At 41.5% G+C, this 19,609-nt stretch overlaps 1 protein-coding gene across 3 annotated transcripts in view; it reads right to left on the bottom strand.

The window, feature by feature from the left end:
- Positions 1 to 19,609, bottom strand: part of mgat4b (alpha-1,3-mannosyl-glycoprotein 4-beta-N-acetylglucosaminyltransferase B) — a 71,251-nt gene that overhangs the window by 19,869 nt on the left and 31,773 nt on the right. For all 3 annotated transcript variants that reach the window (XR_006844882.1, XM_046406045.1, XM_046406046.1), the window contains exons 5-8: positions 13,910 to 13,956; positions 11,360 to 11,473; positions 6,866 to 6,941; positions 1,290 to 1,404 (exon numbers count right to left, since the gene is read on the bottom strand). Coding sequence is in view for 2 of the 3 variants with exons in the window: in XM_046406045.1 (XP_046262001.1) it covers positions 1,290 to 1,404; positions 6,866 to 6,941; positions 11,360 to 11,473; positions 13,910 to 13,956 (352 nt within the window). In the remaining variant the exon portion in view is untranslated. The remainder of the gene's footprint in view (positions 1 to 1,289; positions 1,405 to 6,865; positions 6,942 to 11,359; positions 11,474 to 13,909; positions 13,957 to 19,609) is intronic.

Below are 19,609 nucleotides of genomic sequence, written 5' to 3'. Positions count from 1 at the left end.
GCCTGTCAGCCACTGATGAGATGATGTTGAGATGTTTTCATTGGACCTGGCTCTATAATCAAAGAAAGGATGTTTATATTCAACATATTTTCAACAGCAAATCCATTTTTAGGGAAACTGAATCAAGTTTTCTATTAACATGATGAGGATGAGGAGGTCAGCGTCTGACACCTCAACAAAGGCATCATGGGATTGTCAGCGCACGTCTAAAAACAACAACTGTTTTCAATGACAAACACTGCCAGAAAACATTAGCTGTGTCCTGTCATGGATATATTTAATAGACCGCACAGTCTATAAGCTGTACTGTGTTAACCTGTTACTGTCTACAACTGTGACTGTCCCTTAAACCCCTGTTTGAAGGGAGGCTCTGGTTTGTTGCTCTCTGGCTGATGCTGCATTTCAGCCTCTGGAGGAACAACGAGGTGCCCTTGATTCTTCGACCCACCTGTCTCAGTAATGGCAGGATAAGCACTCAGGGACCTATTAAAAAGAGGTGGAGCAGCAAAGCCTCATGGGAAGAAAATGATGCGGGGTAAGTTTGTGTGCAGACAGACAGCAGGAAGGAGAGGACAGAACCACAAACACAACAGCCCTGCCTTTTTCATTGTTCATGGCTGTGGACCTTTATTTGAGTAAAAGTAGTTTTTTGATTTAGTTTCAGTGTTTTTTTTTAGTTATTTTATTTTCATTATCATTATTTTTCACTTTGTTAGTCTGGTCAAAAATTCCAGATGCGATTTCAATTCAATTCAGTTTATTTATATAGCACATACTCTTTAATTAGTTACATTTTGTAATACAGAGAAGCCAACATTCCCCCAGATGTGTGTGACTCCTGAAGGTCAACTAACTGCACATTTTCAATCACGCAGGATAGCAGCAGATATTTTTCATTTCTTGGGGTCAGTATTGAGGTTCAGACATCAGCTGTTCTCATTCAGAAACGTTTAATCAATCGGTCAGATGACCTTCCTGATTTGACGGAATAATTAAAAAGCAGACAGAGGGTGATGCTTCAATTAATCTGCACAAGTTAATTTGACCACTAGGTGGAGCTTTGAGCAGCTCCAAGTTCACAGTTTACAGTTTCAGAGCCTCCTCACTCACTTACTGCTTCTGCAGAAACTCAACTCACAAGTTCATTCTTGACCTTTTGGTAGACAAGTAAACTGATCTCAAATGTCTGGCCAACACCAGACACTTCCTGAAGTAAATAAACTTCAAAATATAACTTGAATCTAATCTGAGACTTTGTTGCTATTCTGGGAAAAACGGCAGCCACTCACCGATGAAGCCAAGCTGAGAAAACTCTAGGATCATCCACTCCTCCAATGGCTGCTGCAGTGCAAAGTTCTTCATGGTGGTGAAATAGTTGGGACGAGCAACTATGTCATCCTCTAGCTGGAGGGAGAGAGAGAGAGAGAGAGAGAGAGAAGGGTAAGAAGTACTCAGAACCTTTACTTCAGTCAAGACATCAAGACATTGATAAAACTGGTATTACTGCGTCAAACCAGTCAAGTTACAGCTTCCACACTCAAGTTGCAAAGCTTCCAATATGAACGTTGCTGCAGAGAAGCTACAGACTGCAAAACGTGGAGATTTCACACACATGTTCAACCTAGCAGCACAGAAGCTCTCTCCAATGATGAATAATGAATCTGAGGTTGTGAGCAGGGATGTGGATGTTAAATCTGGGGTCAAAGTCCAGGATTACACTGAGATGTCTGGTCTGGTCTGGTTTGTCGCAGACCAGAGAATAATATTTGGAGATATGAGCTTTCACTCAGATGTTATTAAAGGGCAGAAGACATGGGAAAACACGTTGAGACTTATTAAAGTGAAGGATCTGTGTTCAATCCAACTGTGCAGTAAAAATATCCTGAGCTTCAGCCCTGCAGAAGACACTCTGCAGCTTCCCTACCAACATTTACATCCACCGCTTCTGTCGTACAGGAGTCAACACAGAGTCATTACCTCCTCCCCCTCCCTCCCTGCCATCACCATGCACCACCAAAGAAAAACTCTTCAAAGTCCGGAGAAAGTTTAGGTGTCAAACAGCAAGCCTGGCTCTGTGTTCCTGTCAAAATACTTTGTCTGGGAGCAGCCAAAGTTCAGTCTCCGACGCCGGCAGCAGAGATAATGGCGAGGAAATAGCGAGAAATATAAGTCAGTTCATCTCCAGCAGGGAGAGCTGCGTTCAAGGACAAACAAGCACATCATAACAGTGCATCACATAAAGAGCCACAGATCACTCCACAAGAAAAGCATCCAAAACATTCATCTCCAGAAAGCATCTCGAGCACCGGCTGACAAAATGACTGAAATCCTTCCTGGAAACATTTTTCTGTCAGAGAGAAGGAGAAAACATTACTCATTTCCAGTGAGAATCCACTCAGATCAGGAAAGTCAAGAGTCTTTTTATTTTGATGAAGGAACCAGTATCACCTGTCTTTATCTTTAACATTTCTCTACCTCTTTCTCTCCCTCCCTTTCTTTTTCCACTACAGAACCTTCTCCAAGAGCCTTTTTTAGGAAATCAGGAACTTAACTGATGTTTCAACCAGAAGAACTCAGGGTCTAAATGTTCCTCCCGGCCGCAGTGAAATCTTATTTGTGTGGTTCCTGACAGTTCAAGATCTATTGGCTTTAGGTTAGTGGTGGTGAACATTGCTCACTGAAAGTGCTACCTATTTCCATAGCCTGAGACTATTCATTTTCATATACACTTGCCACAGTCACTGCCGTTTTTGGTTTTGAATAGGTAAATAAACCACAGAATGAGAATTAATTGGGGCAGTCATGGCCTAGAGGTTGGAGAAGCGGCTTGTGATCAGAGGGTCACCAGTTCGATTCCCCCACCGGATGGGCAGGAAATATTTGGGTGTGGTGGAGTGACCCCCCCTTCATTAGCCGGCACTTAACCCCCAATTTGCTCCCCGGGCGCTTGATGCTGCCCACTGCTCCTGTGTGTGTTTCACTGCATGTAATTTGCCGGGTGTTGCATGTGTGTGTTCAGCTAAGGATGGGTTAAATGCAGAAGACGAATTCAGTGTGTGTATGTAAAAATATGTATACTGTCAATGAAGCTGATTCTTCTTCTTCTTAAGTAGAATCACCGCCTCTACCCTGCAGTCAAGTTTCAGTTTCCAACCACTTGTGTCCATAATAATATGGATAATATGGATAAATAATAATATCTGCAGTGATTGATGGAGAGCTTCATGAACCATCTGAAGCTCAGTATCAACCAAACCCTGGTGAACTACAAAGCTTCAAATATGGATGTTGCTGCAGAGAAGCTAAAATCACCACCTAATGTCCCGTCCACAACACAATCTGATTGGTTACCTTTCATGAATAACAGCCAGTCAACACTGAATAATCAAATAAACACAGTAAAAATTACAAAATTTACCCTCAAACTATAGTGGAGTGAAAGTGCTCAAATAAAGAAAAAGTCTGACACTTTTACTGAAAATGTGTATTCAGTGAATGTATATCTGTACTCCCCCGTAATAAAATCAATCTATTCCCACAGCATTAAGCCCCTCAGTTTAGTAACAGCCATGTCAATACTCTGCTTGCCAGTACTTTTATTCACTAATGACTTCCAGGTGCTTCTAATGTCTCACATTAAACCTTTATCAGAGATGGTGATTGAATACTGCGGCTGGAGAAGCAGATAAAAACTTCTGAGTTTGTTTGCTGAGGGGATGTTGTTGCTGCTGTTGGATCCACTCTGTGTTATATTCACTTTCTCTCTCTATCTCTCTTAAATTACACTTTTATAGGAAGGAAGGTGAAGAAACTCTTTAACATGTGAGATATTTCTTTCTTTATTAGCCTGCTGCAAGTGCAGATCAGCATCTGCTTCAGTTTTCAGGCGGTTTTGCCCTCAGACATCGGAGGAAACAGGAGCAGAGACAGTCTGCTTCTTCTTCCTCTTTTCATCTTTAAAAGGAACAAAGACTGTGTGATGAAGCCGCAGAGACACAACCATAAATGGCAGTCTGCCCACTATGCAACAGTTTCATCAACTTCATGCAGCAGCAGAGGTAACATCAGAGGCACTTTCTATTTTAATGAGTGTCATGACTTATTAGACCCAGACATCAGCTGAGTCCCAGATGTAAAAGTCTACAGATGCTGCTGAGGATTTACACAGTGAACATGTTATTTAGTTGCTTTATTTACGTGCTGACAAAGGTGAAGTTAATATGCTAAATTCAGGGTTGTAGCTTACTCAGAAGTCCTCAGTGTGCTCGATATTAACCGCAGTGTTTTCAATGATGCAAAGAGGGTCACGCACGTGTAACATATTTAAACTTTATGTAAGAGGTTAATATTTTGAATCACTTTGCTTCAGCTCAGTAAAAGATTCACTGACTATATTCTGCAGGCTTTTATTCAACTTAAACTGGATCTATTCCATTGACTGGGTGCAAAGATGTCCAACATGAGACCAAAAGTGAAGCCAAAACATCTGGATCACCCGTAGTGGCTGGCTGCAGAACAGGTCAGAAACCCTGACCTACACCTCTGGCTCCACATGACGTCAACAGAACAAGATCGTGGCCCACCCCAGAGGATGAAAAGTCATCTGAGTCCACCTCTTACTACCTCACTATTGTGCTACCTCCAGAACCATATTTATTTTACTTATCTTATCTTATTTTATTTTGTTTTACTTTATTCTATTTTATCTTATTTTATGTTATTCTATTATTATACTGTATGTTACTCATTCTTACATTTTATGTATGCACCAATCACTAAGACAAATTCCTGTGTGAAACCTTTTCACTTTTTTCACTCCTTTTCACATGGCAATAAAGACAATTCTGATTCTGATTCTGATTCTGCCTTTCACAGGCGATTTAGAAATGAAATCTGCATATTTGCTTTGACCTGCAATGTGTCATTGTTTTGCACATCAAACAAATCTCGATGACTGCCTCCTTCCACCTTTGTAACATTGCAAAAATCAGGCATGTCCTTCCCTTAGATGCTGCTGAGAAGCTCATCCATGCTTTTGTTACCTCCAGGCTGGATTACTGTAACTCTCTTTTGTCAGGATGCCCTAAAAAGTCCCTCAGAACTCTGCAGCTTATTCAGAACTCCGCAGCTCATGTTCTGATTAAGACTAAGAGGCGTGATCACATTTCTCCTGTGTTGACCTCTCTGCATTGGCTTCCAGTAAAATTTAGAGCAGAATTTAAGATCCTCCTCCTAACCTACAAAGCCATGCATGGTTTGACATCATCATATATCACTCATTAAAGAACTTCGTAGCACCAGAAAGGCATATTACTCCTCATTAATAGAAAGGAACAAGAACAATCCTAGATTCCTCTTTAATACTGTAGCCAGGCTAACTAAAAACCATAGTGCTGTTGAGCCATGCATCCCCCAGACTCTCAGCAGTGATGGTTTCTTAACTTTCTTCACTGACAAGATTGTGAACATCAGAGCGAGGATTGGCAGTAGTACTCCACCAAATACAGTTTCTCTTATAGCAACCTCCACACCCAAAGTATGTTTGGACAGCTTCTCCCCCATTCAGCTCTCAGAGTTAACTTCAGTCATTACCTCATCCAAGTCATCCACCTGTCTACTTGACCTGGTCCCAACAAGACTGCTTAATTGGGATTACAGGATCCGCCCTTCGATGGTTTGAGTCATATCTATCCGACACGTATCAGTTTGTTAATGTTAATCATAATCACTCTGAGGACAGTAAAGTTACTTATGGTATACCCCAGCGTTCACTTTTAGGGCCGATATTTTTCACTCTCTACATGCTTCCATTAGGGAATATTATCCGGAAGCACTCCATCAATTTTCATTGTTATGCTGATGATACACAGCTATACTTATCCATAAAACCAGATGACAGAAGCCACCTTACCAATTTGGAAAACTGTCTGAAAGACATTAAGTCCTGGATGTCCTCTAACTTCTTATGACTTAATTCAGAAAAAACAGACTTGTATTTGGACCTAAACATCTCAGGTACTGGGCTGCCACCTTTAAGTCTATTATCTACCACTATTACAGTGGTGAGGAACCTTGGAGGTCTGTAGCATAGTTAAAATGGGGCATATCCTTTCTCAGAGTGATGCTGAGAAATTGAGAGAAACTGCTTGTAAAAATGGGCTATACAAATAAAATTGTCTATTTTTTCTCTCCCTCTCCCTCCCAGCCAGTCGCAACAGAAGGCTGTCTACACTGGTTCTGCTCTGTGCTGGGACCTGTTTTTCTCTGATTCTGTTTTCTGTTATTTACACACCTGTAAAGTGTCTTGAGATAACTCTTTTATGAATTGGCACTTTAAATAAAAATTGAATTAAATTGAATTGAATTGAACTGAATTAAATGTTCACTTCATCAGTTCACACACGGCCTCATAAAAACATCGTGTAGGGGATCTATGGAGGTATTGATTTGGGGTTGGGGGAGTGGGGGTGTTGTCCAGTAGCTTAATAAACATATTTGTGCAGCTCAGCAGAGACTGTTTTTGTATTGATCAACAGATGTGAACAGGGTCAGAAAGTCAGCTTTTAATGAAGTCCTCCATAACGTGACTGTGACTCTGCTGAACCACATGATGTATAAAAACCTCCCAAAACTGTCATAAACCACAAATCAAATAACAACGACTGAAAGAACAAATTCCTCAAATGCTGTGTTTCGGTTTGGTTGGTGGCTCATCTCAGACTCATATCATACTGTTATTAAATTCCAAATGTTTTTACTTTGTTTATTATTCTGTCACTGTTAAGCTCAACTGAACACTTCCTGCAGGTCTTTCTCACTAAAAGCCTGCCATTGTGAAACACCTGCTCGGTGTTTTCTTTCCTACCTGGACGTAGTAAGTTCCTTTGGACTGAGCGTACATCATCAGGAAACAGTAGTCCAGGTTTTGCTTTGTCCTCCACCTGAGGAAGAGGAGCAGGAGTGGGAAGACAAAGGGAGACAGAGGGAGGAGAAGGAAAGAAGGAGGAGACAAAGATTTTCAACAAGAAAAACTGTTTGCCTTCCTGTAATACACAAATTTACACACACACACACACACTTTACATGTACAAAGCCCCACACACTGATCCAGAGGGTGTGTGCGGGAATATGCGTGTCTGTGTTGATGTTCCCAGCGAAAAGAGTACAGCAGTTACAGGAGTCCAAACTCTGATTGGAGAATCCATGTGATGATGTCTATATCCTCTTATCATCAACACTGGCACGAGGCTGCACACTACTCACACACCTGTGCCCCTGGCTCTAAAACAGTGGTAGCTTTGATCTCGCGAGATTCTTGTTTCCTGAGCACGCATGACTTAAGAACAAGTCCCAATCAAGTCACGATCAAGTCGGGATGAAGTCACGATCAAGTCGGGACCAAGTCACGATCAAGTCAGACAGAAACCTAACCAGCATGCAAGAAATAACTACCATCAAACAAGAACAACAATGAAGTTATGCAGCTGCTGATGGAGTCAGTTTTGGGCACAAAAAGCTGTTTGTTCGGTAGCTCATAACCAGCAGCTCATCTTTTCTAATTTGCATCTTTTCAGAGCTCCACTGAGCGTATTTCCATCCAGAGCAGGAACATCCTCACCGCCATCAGCAGAAACAACTTTAGAGACATTGAGAACATTGTCTATGTCATGCATCAGTGAGATTAAACGTCGTCTGTTCCTGACATGAACAATTTCCTCTGATACCTTCAGCCCTGTCACGGAAAAACCCTGATGTTTCTCAAACACTACAAACAGCACAAAACAAGCAGCAGTGAATTGAATCAGTGTGTGTACAGACGAGGTTCAGTAAACAACAGAGCACACATGCACAAACATACACACATGCACACACTGTTCAATATTTACAGCTGAGCAGACTGAGGCTGCAGGACACTCAGGTGTTTCTGAATCATTCTAACTCCACCATTTTTCAGAAGTGTTCAGATCTTTTACATCAGTACAACAATGAAAAAAGTATTATACTTTTAAAAGTAATAGTAAAGTATTATACAAGTTAAAAGTATTTGCATCATAACATACATAAAGTACCATAATTAAAAGTGTTCATCACGTTTTGGTTTAGATTGCTGGGGGAGATTGTTAGACACTGAGTTTTCAGAGCAGAGGGACCCACTCATCATGTCCCATCACCAGGTACAGTACTAACTCGCCCTCTCCCCCGGAGCTCTTGTGCTCCATCTTTTCTCAGCACTTCTGGAGCATGTTGCTGGATCCAGAATCTCCTACCCCACCCTCCTGAGGCCAGGTACCGTTACTAGATCCTGAGCTCTCTATGGCCCTGCCTACTGCACTGATAGTGCTGCTGGATCCAGTACCCTCTCCATGGCCCTGTCTGGATCCTGCTGCTCCTGCTCTGCACTGTTCTCTCTATCTCCCCCTCTCCTGTCTCTCTCCATTTCCCTGTCTCTCCTCTCCCGCCTCTCCCTCCCAGGCGGTCACAGCAGAAGGCCGTCTACACTGAGTCTGGTTCTGCTCGAGGTTTCTGCCTGTTAAAAGGAAGTTTTTCCTCACCACTGTCGCAATATGCTTACTCAGTGTGGGGTTTTGCCCTGGGACCTGTTTCTCTCTGATTCTCTTCTTTTTGTTGTTGATTTTTCTTGTTGTTGTTTACACACCTGTAAAGTGTCTTGAGATAACTGTGTTATGAATTGGCACTTTAAATAAAATTGAATTGAACTGAATTGAATATTGCAGCTGGTAAAGGTGGAGCTCATTTTAATGACTTCCTGTAGTGCTGGGTAGCTGGTGACTTTACCCCCTGAGATGAGGCTGGGTGGTACAGCCTTAAACTAACCCTTTTGTACTTCTTCAGTCACATTTCAAATGTAGACCTTTCACTTGTGTGAGTACTTTTTGATCGTTGTATTTGTACTAAAATAAAGGATCTGAATACTTCCTCCATCACTGACTGCATCGTAAAAGAAAAAGTTGTGATTATCTGAATATTCATGAACTTGGTACTGAAATATGTATTATTTGTCTTTGTCAGTGTTTGTTTAGTTACAATGTTGTTAGTCAAGCACCATCTGTTTTTATACTGTATAAATGCAGGAGGTCAAACTGACATTATGGAGGAGCCGAACTGAAGGTATTTTTAACTTAAGATCTTCACAGCTTTATTTGTGACTTAAATCTGAATCTCAACCACTCTGACTGTATAGAAACAAGTCACATGGGGGTATTTCGGAAAGCAGAACTAAATTTAGAGTTTCGGCCTCTGACTTCATGGTTTGATGTTGCCTTCCCTGGCAGGAAGTTTGACCCCAAAAACCCGAAAAGAAGTATCAGGAAAAAGCTCCCCGCTCAAGTTTATGTAGCATGTGATGAACTCATGCAGTCAATAAACCCTCGTCCAGCTACTCCATCGTCTCTTTCTCTTTATTGTGCTATAAATAACCACCCCTCCTCCTTCACCAGCCCCCACCCATCTCCTCACACAGCAGCTTATCAACTGTATAAAGTGTTTTTACTGTGGAGAGTCAACAGCCTTTTTATAACCCCACTGAGGTCTAAAGGCAGTCCTAGGGAAAAGAGCTTTTAACAGGAAAACAGTAAAGTTAACACAAGAACAGCTTTGTTTCACACACACATGCAGAGGCACACATCAGTGGTGGGAGTCAGCTGATTCTCCGGCCAACACTCAGCTACAACGGTGTGTTGCAGTGTGTTGAGATTACAGGGCATTTTTGTTTGGTGCACAAAAGCAGCTGGAGTGCAACCACTCTTCAAAAATCACCTTCTGTTCTTCTCTGTGCTGTCAGCAGTTTCACAGTCACACTGTCAAAGTCTTCACTGTTCCACCAAAATGCATGTGTGAGTGCAGCCCAGTCGCCAGAAGACTAAGACAACACTGAACGTGGATACATTAACTTCATATGCAACTAATCAGCATTTTTACACCATGTCTGAACCTAACCAGCCCACAGCACTGTCACAACACAAAACTGAAGTGTTAAGTTCTATATCTCTGCTGGGAACATCACACCACGCTAAGACTCACACCCAACAGATACACTGATCATCTTCTGAACTGAACGACCATTTCACATGCAAGGCCGTGTCCTCCACCTGCTGCTGAGAGAATGTCCACAGAGAACACTTTGACAGGTTCTCCCGTTTGCATACAAACACCATTAAAAAGGATGAACTGTCACGATCGGGCTCAGGCAGGACTCAGACGCAGAGAAGCTGGATGATAAAGCTGACTTTATTAAGCAAAAGCAGCCTGGTGATACCTCATACAGACTGTCAAATCAAAAGGTTGGAAATTACCTGAGCACGTCTTCAACACGAAGACGCGCGGCTATGAAATCTATTAATCTCTGAAGAGAGATAACTAAAGAGCTATGAAAAATTACAAATGAAATATACAATAATCACTAAAACTAAGAATCACTCCAACAGAAGGCAAATAACTAACGGAATGAAGGATCTACAAGGAACCAAAAATCACTCTGAATGCAGAGGAGACTCTATCTACTAAATAAATCTAAGAAAGAACTAAAAATCACTCCTACGGAGGGAAAAGAAAACAATTGAACGAATCCTATCGCTATACTATGAATAAATCCTAATCTATGAAACTTACAACACAAAATCACTCTGAAAAGATGCTCAAGGCAAAATTCATGAGGAAGGGCAAGTGACCTAAAACGAGAGGAGAGTTGCTTTTCAAAATAAAACAGGAAATCACGAGACATAAACCCAAAACAAGACAATACCTCACCTGAATCAATCATCTGATATCTGTCTGTGTTCTCTTCACTGAATCTTTGACGGTGTTTGAGTGTTTAAGGTGAAGACGAATCCAATACAGTTAAGCTCAGATCATAAACATTTCTGTTAGATGGATCTGCTTCCTTCTAGACAGTCATTCATTTCTGTTTGTCTCTATGAAAGTCAGTTTGTAGAAACTTAGAACATGTGAAATAATCTATCAAAGTCAGCATTTAGGCAGTAGTATCTGTGTTTTAAGTGTTGCATTATATTCTCTTTCAAAATACTTCCAATATATTAGTCTATAAATAAATTTATCTGTGGACAGATAATCAGACAGGGCATGCATATCAGTATCAGTCTATACAGACTGTTGGCTGATAGGAAGTCATTTGGAAACAGAACTGACACTCTGAATAAATTCAAATGTGATTGTTTCAAGTTTTTATTCTTTTTTCATCCTTCCCCCTCATCCTCCTCCCCTCAGTCCCTTCATGACTTCTCCTTCGACCTGTGCCTGTGTAAACAGATTTTGTCCCCGCAACTACAGGGATACGTGTCCACACACACACACACACACACACACACACATACACACTGACCTGACTCTCTCCTTTGGGTCTCCAAAGGACTCTCGGAGTCCAGAGAAGTCAGGGTAGAAGTGAACGGACGGGGAGATGACTTCCAAGAGGCCAGACTGAATCTCTGTGGGAAAACTGGGACACAAACATTATGTTTAAACATTAGTTTATCTCAAAGCTCACTTTGTTTGATGTTTTATTACATGTTATAACACAGAACACAAAGTGTTCATATGTCAGGCCAGAGGCAGACTGACACTGAGACAGACAGATTCAAAGTAAATGAGAAGAAAAGAAAAAGAAAGAAAAACTGCAGTGATGGAATAACCGCACATTTGCTTAATTTCAATGTTGAGGTACTTTTTATGCCACTTCTACTCCAAAACAGAGGGAAATACTGTGTGTTTTTACTGCACAACATTAATCTGACAGGCATAAAAGACAGACAAAAACATATGAGGGGTGATTGATAATAAGTAAGGAAAATTGAGCACATTTTCATTGATGTAGTGATCAAAGAGTGTCAACCCACCCTCGCAGTGCCATCATGATAAGGGTGGAGACTGAGCCAGCTGATGGCTGCACAAAGACTGACTACAGAAGTTATTAACTTCAGACTTTCTGCACGTGTAGAGAACGAGAGCTGTAAGACTCACCTCCCTCTACATGAGGATATGAACTTATCAATCACACCTTGTTCAAGAAGAAGTGGAAACTAAAAAGCAAGATAATTGAAAGGAAAAGAAGATGTAAGAGAGTATGAAGGAGAGCAAAGAAAAGGAAAAGACTGAGGGACAGAAGGAAGGAGAAGGGTAACAAAAGGAGAATGAAAGAAATGAAAAAGAGATGGAGAAGAAAAATCAAACACTTCTTTCTTATGGTGTTTCCCAGGGCTCCCTCTTCTCTTTGTCATTTTCATCCTCCCCATTCTACATCAGTATGGTTTAAACTTTCACTGCTATGCTGACGACACACAGATTTATATTCACACCAAGCCCTCCCACACACTCCCTCCCTCCAATCTGGGTCACTTGCCTCAATGCCATTAGCACCTGGATGACACAGAATTTTCTCAAACTTAATCAAGACAAATCAGAAGCCATACTCATTGCCTACTCCGACTGTATTGAAAAAACTCTGTATTGAATGGAAAAAAACAATCACATTTATCCATCCCTAGCTTTTTCACTACCACTACCTCTGAAGTTAAAAACCTTGGCGTTATTATTGATTCTAACCTCTCATTTGACACTCACATAAAAAACATTACCAAAACAACTTTCTTCCACCTCAAAAACATTTCCTGACTCTGCCACTCACTTAACCCCAACACTGCAGAGACTCTCATCCATGCATGCATAACATCCACAGGGGCAGTCGTGGATCAGCGGTTAGGGTGTCGGACCCGTAACCGGTGGGTCGCTGGTTCGATTCCCCGTCCCGGTGTCCATGGCTGAGGTACCCTTGAGCAAAGTACCTAACCCCCACTGCCCCCCGGGCGCTGCACGCGGTCGCCCACTGCCCCGGGTTTGCTGTGTGTGTGTGTGTGCACGTCACTTGGGTGGGTTAAATGCAGAGAACAAATTTCATTGGAGTGAGTTCCCTTCCCTCCAATGACAAGATATGTCACTTTCCTTTCCTTTCCTTTCCATCCAGGCTTGATTACTGTAATGCCCTTCTCTTTGGTATTTCAGCAAAGTCATTAAACTGCCTCCAGTACATTCAAAATTCTGCTGCAAGAGTTTTCACCTGCACTAGGCCCTGGCAACATATCACTCCTATCCTTCATCAACTACACTGGCTCCCTGTGCAATACCGTATTGAATTCAAAATAATTCTACTTGTTTTCAAAGCAAAGCAAAAGGATCTCAGGAAGCAGACCTTCCTATCTTTCAGACCTTCTGACCCCACACCAACCTACCCATACCCTACGTTCCACTGATACTCACCTCCTGCTCATCCCAACTGCACATCTCCCCTCTATGGGTGACAGGGTGTTTAGTATAGCTGGCCCTGAACTCTGGAACTCCCTTCCACTTGCACTACGGAAAATCACCTCACTGGCCACCTTCAAATCCAAGCTCAAAAGCCACCTATTCACTCTTCCTTTCCTCCCCCTTATCCTAACTGGCCCCTCCATCCCACTCTTCCCATGTCCCATCCTACTATTATTGTGTTTTCTATATTTTATTTTATTTTTTATTATTACTGTATTTTGTCTACTTTTCTGTATAGTGTCTTTTAATTCTTTGCCACTACTGTATAGTGTCCTTGGGTGACGTGAAAGGCACTTCAAATAAAATATTTTGTTATTATTATTATTATGATCTTTGAGCCTATAATGTTTTACAAAAAGGTTCCTGCGGCTGTGTGTGTATGTGAGTCACAAATTAATCGTGTAGAAACAAGCTGCACTTCACGCCATGAACAATGACACACACACACAGCTGTTCACACACAGCAGCCATCAAAGTCTCATGTGTACGAGCCAACATAAAACACACAGGGGAAGTGACAAATCTCTTCTCTCGTTGCCATAGAAACAGCATCCCATCATGCAGGTGGACTTACAGACGCTTCAGGTTGTCTGCTACACTGCTGGCATACTGCTGGTCAGCCTGAAAACACAGACAGACACACACACACATATTAGATCTCACACATGGGACACACTGAAATCGTCTGAACATTTTTTCTGCAGCAAACCAAAACACATACACACACACACATACACCCACTCGTACATCAACAATAACTTGAGCAATTGGTGACATCAGAGTTTAGCCTCCTGCTTGGGCAATCAGAGGCCAGATGGACTCCCTCTAGGAGCTGCTCATGTGACTCTGAAGGTCTCCGAGAGGTCACACACGTTTCCACCAGGTGGGCTGAGTCACAGCCTGTCGGTCTCTGTGGAGAGTTTGTGGTTTGTTTCAGCATTCTGGAGGTGTCAGCTGGGTAGAGCTTAACACAGTGCTCAGTGTCAATGAGCAGCAGACACAGTTTAGAAATGCTCACTGAAAGTTATTGAAATGATCCATCCTTACATTTTGACACCAAAAAGCACATAAAACAGCACTGAGGGCATCGTATGGGCAGCTTAAAAAAGGCCAGGACATTGTTTTGGCAGTAGATCCATTTCACACTATGAGGCTTTTGCTTTGTTTCAGTGTGGTGGAAAATCCAATGGTTTCCTTTAGTTGCACAGAATAGGCAGTTTGGACCAGACAGAAGGAAGCTTTGGGACATATCGTCCTATGGGGAAAGTCTAGCCTTCAGACTAAACTAAAGACTGACACTTGATGAAAGCTGAAGTCTAGCCTTTCATCAAAACTTTTAAAGAACTCTCAAAAAGTCTACTGTCGATGTCAACAATGTGAATCAAAGTCCAAATGATCTCATGAGCTTTAAGACATGAAGAGAGGAACTTTTATTTCACACAACATGTGTGCACTTCATTTGTGGCCAAATGAGGATTAAAATCAACTCTTGTTACTGTCTACCCTCACTTCTCAAACGGCTTCATCAACATCATCAACAAATGACAAAACTAACAGGTCTCTGTTCCCCTGCTGAAAGAAAAGTCCAGAGTTGAAACTAGTTGCTAAACTCTGGCTGTCAATCAGACTCTGATGTGGACGAAACAAGCAGACCAAGATGTCCTGGAAAGATCAAGTCCCAGTAGAAGAAATGCAGATGGAGAACAGGACGGTCAGAGAGCAGCCACGCAATTTTTACAGGAACTCACATTAAATTTGCAGTGCGGAAAGTTTGTCTCATTTAAACAGCTCGAATATAATGGACGTTTGTTTAATAAGGTCAGTTCAAACACTGCAGGTTTGCTGATCCTGGAAGCTGCAGGATGTGATTTGAAAAAGCAGTTAAATGCTAATTTACTTGTTTCTTTACTCAGCTGTTATATCAGAGGTTGTGCCAGGTGACTGTACTGTACATATTATTATTTTAATACTTACATTTTGTCATGCCTGGTGTTTTGGTTATGCTTTGTTCTTTGATTTTGGTAGTCCACGTGCCACATTTCCTGTTTGAAGTGTGTCACGTTTCTTGTATTTCCATGTTTTATGTTTGAGTCCATGTGCCATGTTTCATGTTTGTCTCTCAAGTGTCAGAAAACTTTAAATCAGCTGATCAGAAAGAAAACAACAAAAAGCAGCAGTAATTTGTGGAAGTCCGTCACTGCTTCACAGTCTGATCTGGACCTCTTCACAACATCACGATGCATTTCAGACCTGAGACGTGGTCCTGACAGCTCAAAAAATTGCAAACTTGAAGTTAAGTTCACAAAAACTTTTTCCCCTCAGAGTTTGGTGAAGTTGAGCACAGATGTTTCAGTCAGTTTAATTTCCTTTATTACTATATTTTCTGTTTCCCTCCATGTTTTCATTTGTGTCTCCACTTGACATTTTGACATATTTCTCCTTCAGGCTGATTTTTATAATTTTATCATGGATTTTGTTTTTATCCCACAGAGTCTGGACTCTCTTCACTGATGGATTCAAGCAGAGCTCAGCTCTACGTCCTGGACTGAAGAATCGACTTATCGCACAGTGTCTCAGCAGGGTTTGGTTTGCAAATGGAGAACGAGCAGCGCAAGCATTTGTAACTTTTAAGTTGCAGAGATGCGTCACATGAATTTTACATTACTGAAGGATGTTGCACTGAATGTGCAGAATAGCGTGTGATGCAACTGTGCAGTTCAACACAAATCCAGCGAGCTACCAGCTGATCTGCAACACAAACCTGATTTCACAAGAACAGGTCTGTACTTAAAGCTGCTGCTACCTGAGTAAAAACACTGACTGTAGGACCTGACCCTGCTGAAAAACATATTCAGGGCAGGGTTTGACAAATGGCACCTGCTGGATGTAGGGCAGTGTTTCCCCGCTATGCATCTAGCAGCGCAAAAAAACGGTCAGCCTCATAAACAACCAATGTTACCCATCTGACTGCAGAATATTAATGAATTCAAAAAATGTGCAAATCTAACTCACCACTGGAACAGGTCAAGTCCATCACTTAGCCAAAAAGTCCATTATTCATCGTTGAGCTGTTCTGCAGAACCAGGTTATTCTCTGACTCCTGGCTAGCTCCCAGTCGGGCCAGTCCCTGCAGCTGACAGCAGCTCTGGTCAGCACTGGCTGCCGGAGGTACACCGGGCTTGTATATTAGACACCAGAGGCGTCACTTTATTTAATTTTCATTGGCCAACTCTTGGATTGAATCTCAAACTCATATTTCTGTCTGCTTCCTGAGATCCTTTATTTTTTTGTTGAGACAAGGACTCACATTAGTTGAGCTGTGGGTTTTGTACCGCACACTGACTCCTTTGGGGAAACCAGGGATGGGATGGGATGGGATGCTCAGGGCTGATAGCAGTAGCAGAAATGTCTCAAAGTCCAAATACAGAGGCCCTTCAAGGCTCCCATGATGCTCTCATTGCTGTTTCATAGAGAAAAAATATCCTGCAGGCTCCAGCTTTTGCTATCATTTTTAGATGAGTTAGTTAGCAGGAGGACTCCGTTAAAAGTACAATAAATAAAAATATAAATGCACACAGTAACAATCCCATAGAAATAGTGTCAGTGCCTCGTCCTCCCATAGTCCAACTAGCACAAAATTTAGTGTGTTAATCAAAATAACCTCATAAAAATACACACTAGCAATTATTCAGAACCAAAAAATAGGGCAATCAGATGTGGATTATTAAATATACGATCCCTCCATCCCTCCAAGTCAATGATCTAATTATTGATCATCAGTCTGATATATTCTGTCTCACTTGACTTGAGACTTGACATATAAAAAGGCCTTCCATAAAGCCAGAACAGCTTATTATTCATCATTAATAGAGCAAAACAAGAACAACCCACATTTTTTCTTTAACGCTGTAGCCAGGCTGAAAAAGAGTCACAGCTCTGTTGAGCCTTGTATTCCTGCAGCTCTTAGTAGTGAAGACTTTATGAGTTTCTTCACCAATAAAATCAATAACATTAGAGAAAAAAATCAATAAAGATCTCCCACAATAGCCAATATACTGCCATTTCTAGAAACCTCTTTTAGTCCTAATCCATCTCTGGACAGCTTCCTGCCCATAGACCTCCCCGAGCTGACCTCCAGCGTTAATAAATCTAACCCAACTATATGTCTCTTAGACCCCATCCCAACTAAGCTCCTCAAGGACGTCTTTCCCTTGATAGGCGCTTCCTTATTAGATCAGATCAACTTGTCTGTAACAACAGGTTATGTACCACGGGCGTTTAAAGCCGCTGTTATCATACCTTTACTTAAAAAACCTTCACTTTGCGATTTATTTCTAAAATCTTTGAAAGAGTGGTTGCAAGTCAGTTAACTGATCACCTACACAGGAACAGTCTCTTTGAAATGTTTCAGTCTGGTTTCAGAGCCCATCACAGCACAGAAACAGCACTGGTTAAAGTTACAAATGACCTCCTCATGGCATCAGACCGCGGGTTTGTCTCCATACTTGTTCTACTAGATCTCAGTGCTGCTTTCGACACTGTAGATCACAACATTTTATTACACAGATTAGAACATGAGATTAGGATCACAGGGACAGCACTAGGCTGGTTTAAATCATATTTATCAGATATATTTCACTTTCTTCGCGTTAATGATGTTTCCTCTTCACATATAAGGGTTAACCTCGGTGTTCCACAGGGTTCAGTGCTTGGGCCGATCCTGTTCACCTTATACATGCTCCCTCTAGGAAATATTATTCAGAAACATGGCAAAAACTTTCATTGTTATGCTGATGACACTCAGCTGTATTTATCCTTAAAGCCTGAAGAAACAGAGCCGTTAGTCAAACTCCAGGCATGTCTTAAGGACATAAAGGACTGGATGACCTCCAATTTTTTATTATTAAACTCAGACAAAACTGAGGTCATTGTTCTAGGCCCCAAACATCTCAGAACTAGAATGGCTGATAATATTCTTTCTCTGGACAGCATTACTTTGGCCTCCAGTATGACTGTGAGGAACCTTGGTGTTATCTTCAATCAGGACGTGTCATTTATCCATTTATCCTTCTTTCACCTCCGTAATATTGCTAAGATTAGGAGCGTCCTCTCTCAGAGTGATGCTGAAAAACTTGTCCATGCTTTCGTTACTTCTAGACTGGACTACTGCAACTCACTATTGTCAGGATGTTCAAATTATTAATAGCCTGCAGCTGATCCAGAATGCAGCAGCTAGAGTTTTGACAGGAATCAGTAAAAGGGATCATATCTCCCCCATCTTAGCTTCTCTTCACTGGCTTCTGGTAAAAAAAAAAAAAAAAAATCAAAAATAGACTTTAAAATCCTACTTACATATAAGGTCCTAAATGGACTAGCGACATCATACATCATACCTCAACATCACCACCTCAACACCTCAACATTCGCCCACCTCCTCCCCTCCTCTCGTCTCATCAGGTCGACCTATGATCCATTATTTTACATCTTTAACTGTGTGTCCACTTCTCCTCGTAGTTTTGTGTCTCTCCGTCCCTTTCTTTCTCTCTCTGTATCTTTCTGCAGGTCCCTCTCTATCCAGATCTACATGTTGAACTGCATCCGGCCCTCTGACAAACCCAGTGTCTACGGTCAACACCTGCCTATGTCATTCTTCTATGTAGTGATATTATAACTAACTTGAACAACATATTAGCTAAAAAAAACAAATACATTTCAGCATTCCAATTAAAAAAAACCTGTCATGTTTGTCCTTTGTGATGAATGATGCTTACTGCATGTATGTTTCTCTCTCTCTGTCTCTCTTTCATCCTGCTCAAGGTTTCTTCTTGTTAAAAGGGAGTTTTTTCTTGCCACTGTCTGCTTGCTCGGGGGTTCAGGCTCTGGGTCTCTGTAAAGCATCTAGAGACAATTTTGATTGTAAAAGGTGCTATATAAATAAAATTGAATTCAACTGAATTGAAAGTTAGGCCAACCCTGGGCCAATGTATGGCAATGCTGCATCATGAGTCTGGCATGCATCCAACAGACAGGTACTGTATGTCAGACTTGAACTACATACACAACCAAAAACATAATAGCTAACAGTGTGAGAACACTGAAATAACCGTCTGTCTCTGCCACAAACTGTTAAAAACCTCTGGACACACAGATCATCAAATCTCACATGCAGACTCAAACAGCAATTGAATAGTCGATTAAAGTCCCCAAATGTGTCCACTAAATAGACTATTTCCTCCAGTTTGTTTGGTAAAAGCAAGCAGCTCAAACTCTAAAC

The sequence above is a fragment of the Scatophagus argus genome, chromosome 12, assembly GCF_020382885.2.
Source record: "Scatophagus argus isolate fScaArg1 chromosome 12, fScaArg1.pri, whole genome shotgun sequence".
NCBI classification, from domain to species: domain Eukaryota; kingdom Metazoa; phylum Chordata; class Actinopteri; family Scatophagidae; genus Scatophagus; species Scatophagus argus.
This window is presented reverse-complemented; position numbering and strand designations above follow the sequence as displayed.